At 37.7% G+C, this 10,000-nt stretch overlaps 1 protein-coding gene across 4 annotated transcripts in view; it reads right to left on the bottom strand.

Annotated features, from left to right (window-relative positions):
- Positions 1-10,000, bottom strand: part of LOC135215290 (dual oxidase maturation factor 1-like) — a 118,628-nt gene that overhangs the window by 14,709 nt on the left and 93,919 nt on the right. For all 4 annotated transcript variants that reach the window (XM_064249834.1, XM_064249833.1, XM_064249835.1 and 1 more), the window contains exons 2-3: positions 2,015-2,218; positions 234-291 (exon numbers count right to left, since the gene is read on the bottom strand). In XM_064249834.1, the coding sequence (XP_064105904.1) occupies positions 234-291; positions 2,015-2,179 (223 nt within the window). In that variant the 5' untranslated portion in view covers positions 2,180-2,218. The remainder of the gene's footprint in view (positions 1-233; positions 292-2,014; positions 2,219-10,000) is intronic.

Genomic DNA, 10,000 nt, shown 5'->3' on the forward strand with positions numbered 1-10,000 from the left:
GTGTGTGTGTGTGTGTGTGTGTGTGTGTGTGTGTGTGTGTGTGTAGACAGCATAAGTAATACAGGATTCAAAAGAAAAAAATATTAGAAGTAAATATTCGAGTAAAAAGTGTTAGACAAAACTACTAATTAGTAAAGAAGGAGAGGAGAAAGCAAAGGGCGAAATTCACGAAGCAAAGCCGCCGAGGGGGAAAGGACAGGAAGAGATTCACATGAGATATCTGTAGGACTTACCTAGGATAACGGTGCCAACGAGGAGACTGAGGGTTACTGTGCAGAAAGTCGAGAATCGCTGCAAAAGAAATGAGAGAACGACCTTTAGTGATACTGGATCAGTGATGAATGAAGGCCAAAAAAATAAGTTTTAATCGTTATTTATAAAAACTGGTGGATTGTATATTTGGATTTTATTTCGTCATACATAGTAAATATATTAGTGTTTCATTCTTTATTGCTGCAAGTGACTTTATCCTTTCATTCTTTCTTACCAGTCATGGGGAATCTAAAATTCGTTAAAATGACGAATGGTAAAAAAAAAAAAAAAAATCTGTCATGGAAGGCACAGTTATTTAAGCCTACAGCTCTTCTTTGCGAGTGGAGTCCATTTTTTGGGTGGGGGTTACTCTCCTTGCCTCGCTTGCTCGTGTGTGTGTGTCTGTAATATATACTTTCATTGTCCGCTGCTCGTTGTGAACGGTTCATTGTCTTATGGTAAAAATTATGTTGTAAATGTGTTGTTAAAGCTTTTTCACAGAGCGTGTATTTATAATGACGCTCGAGGGGAGACTTGTTGATATCAAAGTCCTGTGCGATCTATTGTATACAGTAACCCGTCATTTTAGACCAAAATGATATCATGAGAACCAAAATGATCGTTGACTACGTTGAAATGCGTATTCAATGAAATTGGAAGTTTTTTTTTTTTTTCAGTATTGCTGAAAGAAAGTGGGTGAGAGCACTACGAGTAAATGTAAGCGCTGTGAAAGCATCTTTGAGAGCAAAACTCGTCTGTTTTGAGAGACCTGCTCGAAGCGCAAGCGCGCCTCTCGACGGCAACAATTACACAATGCGCAAAATGGGTGGAGTCATGTCACGCATAGTTACGAAGTCGGTTTCGTGTTTCCGAAGAAATCAGTTTCTCCGTTTGTCCTTCTTCATGGTACGGTGCTGACAAACGGCACCCCTCCCTCCCTCCCTCCCTCCCTCCCTCCCTCCCTTCCTCCCAACCTCTCTGGGATGTTTTAGGGTCAACAACACTGCAGATTTAATCTTTCTTCACTCAGCGGTCTACTTCAGCTATCTACTAATGATCATTAACATCAGTAACAAACTGAAATATCCTCAACAACTCAAATTTTGACTTTGCATTCCGAACAGCTTCTGCTTAGTCTTTATTTCTGTTCATTTCCGCATTTCGTGAGGTGGGCCGATGTCTCTCCTGATGGAGAAGTGCCTCTTCTCTAGACTCCAACTTAGATCTTGACTCCACTGACTATGGCTGCATTCAGCTACTCTTATCCTCAAAGTTTGTAAAAAGTGAATTGAAATAACTCAGAACCACCTCTCACTGAAGTCCACTGATAAATTGTGTTGGATTTACTTTATTTCTCTTATATTTTATGTTCAACTATTTTCAGACATTTAGTTTTCACGCAGGAACATTTTAGATGGGAATATCATACTGAGCATCAAAGGCAGTCGAAGTTACGCATTGGACGAGTTCATTCGTCATGAATCCCGTCGGTGACATCGCCTTAGAAATAGGAAATATTTATTACACTCTTAAGTCATCTTGAAAAGTAGGAATCGGAAAAGAAAAGGAGAGAGAGAGAGAGAGAGAGAGAGAGAGAGAGAGAGAGAGAAATCGATTTAACGAGACGTGGCATAGGTTCTGCTCACGAGACCTTTAACGCGTGACTTTGAGAGAGAGAGAGAGAGAGAGAGAGAGAGAGAAGGGGGAAAAGAGGGGGGGGGGTGTTCGTTTCAGTCTTAGTGGCAGTAGTTATCCACCTTACCTCCCTCCGAACTCCGGGGAAGATGGTGATGAAAGCTAGGAAGATGGTGAGGAACAAGAGGCAGATGGTGATAGTGGGCACATCTCCGGTGACACTGGTGCGGTTGCTGTAGGCGTAAAGGGTTGGGCCTCCGTCAGACCTGAAGGCGTCGAACCAGCCACGCATCCTGTTAGGTCACCCGATCTCAGAAACCTTGCAACGACTCTGCAATGGAGAAAGAAATAGAAATGGATTAAGTTATTACTCAGAATGAAGAGATGTCAAATATATCAGTTGTTCCTAATTTCTGCGTTGTGCGCATGCTAGTGCGTCTATTTGTATATTGTTTGTCTCGCACGATCAGGTTGGGAATTCAAACTATGAAAAGCAATTTTTAATCTTCTCGATTTTATTCAAGCTGATCATACTGGATGAGATATAAATAAACTGATATCTCTGTCTATAGCAGTGACCTCATACTCTGACTGCAATCTTCCATTTCAAGAAAAACGAGAAAGTGCCCAGTCAAGAGACAAGTTTTTTCAGTCTGCACCTGACAGAGTACATGTTGATTCAGTGAACTCTTACAACGAGACCATCTCAGTAGGTAGTAAATATATATATGTATGTATATATATATATATATATATATATATATATATATATGTATATATGATATATGTATATATATATATATTAATATAATACACATCATTTCACTCGCCTCTGGAGGTGCGCTTGCTGCCGAGTGTTTGAGGAACACCACACATTCAACATTTTGTTTGAAAGCATGTGTGTATGCGGTGTGCGCGCGTACGCAGAAACCTCACAATGTTAACGAGGTCAGATCATGAGAGCAGCAAAGCGTCCTGAAGCAAGAATGCCTTGAAGAGTGTATTGAATGAGGAAATGGTAAGCGCATGCGGTTAACGTTATCCATAACGGGATGTAATTTGAATGTATTTCCTGGAAATGACTGTAATGACAGCCTTCCGAGCAGAGTATCAGATTCATTCGTCATATAATGAGGTGATGTAACTGCTTGTTAATGTGTTGTCCCTATTATAAGACTGGGAAGGAGTAGACTCAGATTTTTGTACGTTTTTGTCCAGCCAGCGGTAAGTAAATGGAAAATTGTGTTAATGACCGTCTTTAGATCAATGGGTAATGTTTGGTAAAACTGAGTTACTAAAATTCATCAGCTATGAAGATAATTATATATATATATAGAATATATAATATATATATATATATATATATAATATATATATATATATATATATATATATATATATATATATATAATATATATATATATATATATATTATATATATATATATATATATTATACACACACACACATATATATGTATGTATATATATATATATGTATATAATATATATATATATATATATATATATATATATACATACATACACACACACGTATATATATATATGATATATATAAATATATATATACATATATATCATATAGTACATTATATATATAGATATCTATATATATATATAATAAATCTATATTATACAGAGAGATGAGGAGAGAGAAAGAAGAGAGAGACGGAAGAAAAGAGATAGAGAGAGAGAGAGAGAGAGAGGCGCACTTGTATGGCAGTTTTTGCGCAACTTCATGCAAGATAAAAAGCTACTGAATTGTCAGAGCAAGCACCTTGAGATTTTTATGTGAACAATTACGTTAAGTCACCCAGCCAGCAAGGACGAGCAAAATACATCGAGCAAAAGTATATTTGAAGTTTCAGGAATCGAGAAATCTACCGTTACGGCGTGATACTATTGCTTTTTTTTTTTTTTTTTTTTTTTTTTTTTTACATTTAAACTCTACAATAATTTTAATAAGCTGGATTAAAACAAAGACTTTCGGACACCTTAACGGTGTATTACCTCCTCAGTTTTTAAGTTTAAGTTAATATCAGCGGAACTTGATGGTAGTTTTCCTGAGAAGAGTTTAGAAACTTGCTTTTAGTAATTTTATTATTATTATTATATTATTGATTATTATTATTATTATTATTATATTATTATTATTATTATTCAAGATACGCACATATGCTCCGGGAACAAGGTAAACTTGCTTAAAATCTTCCGCAGAAAAATATATTGAATTTGTTATGGTAAATTTTTTCTTCATTTTCCCATGCTCTTAAATATAACGCATTAATAATTGCACCCTATAAAGTTATTCATAAACGGATCTGTACTGGTTTGGAAAGCATACGATCCAATTAAAAAAAGAAAATAAAACAATTGTTTGCTCTATGCTCATCAATATCATTTTCAACATTGTTCCCATCAATATTATCATAAGTATTATTCATATCAGTATTGGCTCAGAAAGGATGCGCATTTCGTTTGTCACTAACTCAAGAGATGTGATGGACGTGGAAAGTTAATAACTTTGGGATAATATATGAGTGATTATGAAGTCTTGATGACAAGTGACTTCTTGCTGGGAAGATTCCTGCTCCCATCTGGTTCATACTAGTTGCCTAAGGAGCAAAATCCCGAACTAGTATTAGTCGTGGGCCACCACAGTCAACAACTGCATTGTTTGCTGGTACTACCTTCCTTACTGCGGAGGACATGATGATATGTTTAGGTTCAACCTGTTTCTTGTTTGTTTAGCTGAGTGATTTCCTTTCATAAGCATTTTTAAAACAGGTTAGGCCCTAAAGAGCCTACTGCTCAAATGTGTTGTGCTTTGTACTATGGGGGGACTGGTGCACTTGTTCTATTGAGTGCGTGGCTCGCTTCCGTTTGCTTCTCATTCGTTTCCTTTTATCTCCCTACCCAAGTATGCAGCTTTTCAAACTTTAGCTCCTTCAAAATATGCAAATTTTAATAGTGGAGCCCCTTCTAAGTATGCAAATTTTCAAACTGGGCCTATCCAAACTGTGCGTTGCTCCGGTTTTCGCTTCATTTGGACACGAATCCTTGGTCCCGCTTTTAAGGGTTGCAAAGTGGGCCTTTGTTGCGTCTGAAACTACTTGAACTTGTTTGCATTTTTAGGATTTTTGCAAAGATCAAACTCACGTATATTATTAATTTTTTTTAATCAATCTTTGTTTTCTTGAAAAGGCTGTGTCCATTTTGGAAGTTCTTATTCTTTCGAAATAGCAATAGTGTAAACGTAGGTGTCTGCAGTTTTAACGTAATATACTGGTTTTCCACGTAATGGACTTTGAAAAACTAACCTATATTATTTTTTTTATCAGTATCTTAAGGAGCTAGGAGATTTTGAATTTGATTCCCTGAGCATTATGAAAATCGATATTTCCAATTATATATATATTATATATATATATATATTATATATATATAATGTAATTATATAACTATAATATATAGATATATATTTTATATATATAGATAGAGAGAGAGAGAGAGAGAGAGAGAGAGAGAGAGAGAATAGTTTGCTCTGTTAGCACTTGTGCTCTTCACCAGTTTTGGAATGTTGAAGGATAATCTTTTCAAGGGTATTCTCTGAGTAACTGTGTCAATAACCTTTAATACCCTGGACTTCATAATAAACTAATTCTCAAAAGGACACATTGTAAATTTCTTTCCTGCTTTTTTGGAGAGAGAGAGAGAGAGAGAGAGAGAGAGAGAGAGAGATGCAGGTTAGCTGACACTAATCCAAGCTAGTGGACGAAAGAAGGAAAGTGGTCAGTGTCTCGAGTTTCTCTCCACAGGCACCGTTGGTTCCCTGACTGTTCCCTTTAATGGCAAAAGTTGTATGGGCAAGGGCGGGATTTCCACGGCTACTGATGATTAACTTTAAAACTGGTGTCGTATATAATCGGGTAGAGTTGCTCACTGGCGACTGAAGTGCTTCAGGTTCCTGGTCTTTAAATGACAGAGTTTCAAGATGTGAGATGTAATAAAGTAATAATAATAACTGTTTCCATATGCTAGTGTTTTCGGATGAGCGAAGGTAATCATGTTGGGTTTGATCAATACTGAAACTGAATATGTTTTGATTTTAGTAGGTGATGATCAATGGCCAAGGAAATAATATGAACTGGTAATTTTTCCACAAGTCATTTTTTGACAGTAAGATGGAAACGGCCTCAGTGATAAACATTTATAGTCGCTTAATAAACCACTACAGAGATCTTGTTAGCAATATCCATACCCCCTCCGCTGCCCTTACTCTGGTACTACGTATCACCAAAGTATTTTGTCCCTTTATATTATAGATATATAATTATATATATATAATGTTATTTATATTATATATAATATATAATTTTTTAATTTTAAATAGATATATATAATATTATAATTATAAGATATATTATATCATCGGAGAGATACCAAAATCCTTTAATCTAATTATTTATTCGCTGACGTTTCAGGACCATGTGTCCCATTTATTTTTTGAAAATGGGACTCATGGTCCTGAAACGGTCAGCGAAATAAATAATTAGATTAAAGGATTTTGGTATCTCTCCACCCTCCCATGCTGTGTATCTGGTTTCAAGCAACCACTTTCAAATTTAGTACTATATATATATATATATATATATATATATATATATATATATATATATAATAATATTGAAGTTATTAACATTACTTATTAATATTATTGTTCATAAGATGAACTCTGTTTATATGAAATAAGCGTACAGGGGCCATTTACAGAAAATAGTAGCATAGAAGTGACCTTTGACTTGTTTTTTTTTCTTTATCGTGGGGTAAACCCTCTTAGTGGGGAAACAGCTTTATCTTGGAGAGAGAGAGAGAGAGAGAGAGAGAGAGAGAGAGAGAGAGAGAGATCGGCGCAAAGTACTGCGGTTATCGACGCTTAGGTCAGTGAAATAAGCGAAAGTGAAGTGGTTTCACTCTGTGCTGCATTACGGGTCAAAGGTCACCTTAAGGGTAGATCTTTCCAAAGCCTGCCAGGTTGTTTTTAGCTAGACTTAGAATGTATTTTTGAATGCTTAAACATAATATTTGGGAGTTTATGTTGTCAGCGGTAGCATGCTCGCATCACTAGTCAAAGGGCCTCTCTTCAAATTCCGGCTAAGCACGGAGCAGTTATAGGACCCGCTATTCCTCTGATGATAGAGGAGGAGTATAGGATATGTGAGACCTCATCCCAAAATACTGTCTGAGGATTAGAAGTGTAACACCTGTAGCCTCGAAAATATGTTGTATGTATTCATTACAGAGTATGTAAAATGATGTAGTTTTTACACACACATATATATATATGTATGTATGTATATATATATATATATATATATATATATATATATATATATATATATATATATATATATATATATAAATTTATTACATTCAGATAGATAAAATTGCTATTACTGGATATGTTTAAGAATGAACGATGAAAAACCAGGAAGTGAATGAACGGAAGGCACGATAATATCATCATAATTAGTGGCCTTCATTCCAGCAGGTAATTAGAGGAGGTGGCCCTTCATTAACGGTAATGAACTTTTGTGCTCCATAATTCCAGCAGGTAATCTAGAGGAGGTGGCCCTTCATTAACGGTAATGAACTTTTGTGCTGCATAATTGTAGTTGCATGCAATGATCGGAAACCGGTAGTTACTGTCCTGAATCGAAAGCAGGTCTGCTTTGATGTCAATGAAAAATGAGCCTGTTGCATGTGCATTGTTATTTAGTGTGTGGTCTTTCACTTAATTATGTTAAGGGGAATGAAGGCGGTTGATGATTTGCTTTTTGTCCAATATCTGTTATCTATCTTTGAGCTTCTTGAGGGACAGGAAAGCCATGCAAGATCTCCTAAGGAAATGCTAGTATGTAGTGGTCGTGGTTTTATGTGAGCTATAAATTATTGCATTAATGTAGACCTTTTTGTTTCAAAATTTCTGAAGTCAATAAATCTGACATTGCAAATCACCGTAGACGAACCGAGATACTGAACCTTTAGGAGAATAATCAGATGCCTGCCCCTTACGTGTGTTGTGTTAGTATAGTATATATTATGTATGGAGCGTTATAAACACACACACATTGTATATATATGTGTGTATATATATATATGTATAGATAAATATAATTAGATATTAGATATATATATAATAATATCAATATCATAGAATATTATCCTGTTTTTTGTAGGCTTAAAATGACACGCAAGTAAGTAACGAAGTTCTTGTCGAATGAAATTGGTGTGAGAAGATAAGGGAGCCATGCTTAACCCAGCGAGGGTGCAAAATAATTTGGCCTGCTGTTACTCTCTCTGACCTTGGCGGAAAAAACAGGCAAAGGAAGCCGACTTGGTTGCACCAAGGTCGAAAAACGCGAACGTGCGCCAAGGATTTGTTTGAGGCTGACGTGCGTTGGCATCGGCTTTCAGATATGAAAGATTTGCGGCATAACAGACATCGAGGGAGGAACTAACTGTCCATTAACGAAGTCATAACGAAGAGAGACGTAATTGATTTTGCGGGGAAGGTGGTGCTGCCAGGGTGACGGTGCGCATATTTCAAGACGAGGCTGAACATCACTCTCATTTCTTAAGTCATCACCTCCCTTTCTCCTCCTCCTTCCTTCACTCCTAATTAACAGTCAGGTTCATCGAGGCTCAGCGTAGGAATTGACGTCAGATTTGCTCTGCAATCGAGACGTTGTCCTTTGATTGATTGGTGCCGAGAGTCACCCGTCTCTCTAGGAAGATTCTGCGCTTCATATTTCTCACCACCTCCTCGACTTGATTGATTTCTAGGTTTAGTCATAGTGCCAAGCACAGGGGCAACTAAAGCCATTCAGCGCTAAAACGGAAATTGACAGAGAAAAGGTTTGAAAGGTGTAACGGGAGGAAAGCCTCGCAGTTGCACAATGAATCAGTTGTTAGGAAAAGGTTGAAGTAAGATGGAAGAAAGATAATATGAAAGGAGGTACAGTAAAAGGATGAAATTCGTTGCAGCTGGGGTCCGAAGGGACGCTGCAAAGAACCTTAAATAATGCCTACATTGCACCGTACGAGGTGCATTGACGGCATTACCCCCCTATGGGGCACCACCTCCTTGACACCGCTACGGGAGAAATTGCTTTGTAAAATTTTAATGCAAAAGTGGTTATCTTTCCAGGAATACCATCCGAAGATCATTCCTGTCATCAGTATTTAGCTATTTACACACACTAGGAGCGATAATTTATCTATACGGTTATCGTTTTAGTTGTCTGTCTGACATTAAGCTGCTAATGTCCGTCATCATGACAGTCATGGCCACGCTGTCGTGTCGTGTCAGTTGCTGGTTCATCAAATAGTTTTTGTCCCGGAAGGAAAGGGATGGTTGGGACAAAAACTACAGAGAACATGACTGCCTACTTTTGTTTGATTACGGATAACCTGTGAGTTTTCTCTTTTATCATCAATCAATAATGTCTCCCGTTAGTGATCATGACTTGAGTTCGGGGGTCCTTTTTAGAGATCAGTCTCTGCCGTTTTGTCACCAGTAATATATGATTCGGCTGATGTTTGTCTTTCCTGGGGGAGGGGGGGGGAGGGGGAGGACGGGGAGGGGGATTCCATTTCAGAGAACTCCATGAATGGTTGAAAATTCAACTGGGAAGGTAGACAGAGAGACGAACAGACAGACAGACAGACAGTCGAAGTGGATGATAGTCCAATTACCCGCTGCACTCTCACTTTCAAGCCTGCGCCCTGCGAGGACGGATGGGCCGTACGGCTGGGTGGAGGCCGGGGTGGTTTTTTTGGGGGGGTCGGGGGGCGGAGGGGTTTGGTTTCTGAGACCCAGCAGGTAAGAGTGGGTGTGAGGATGGCATAATCTTCTTACTGGAATGAGCAGAGAGAGAGAGAGAATAAGGATGATCAGATGAGCGACCGGCTGTCCTTGGCTTATTGCCAGAAGCTGCCATCTAAGTATATCCAGCGGCCGGCTTCCTTCGCAAAATGTGCCCCATCTCAATGTTGATCACGTTTTTCATTTTTATTTGTCTGTTGCGTTT

Source organism: Macrobrachium nipponense, chromosome 5 (assembly GCF_015104395.2).
Source record: "Macrobrachium nipponense isolate FS-2020 chromosome 5, ASM1510439v2, whole genome shotgun sequence".
NCBI lineage: Eukaryota > Metazoa > Arthropoda > Malacostraca > Decapoda > Palaemonidae > Macrobrachium > Macrobrachium nipponense.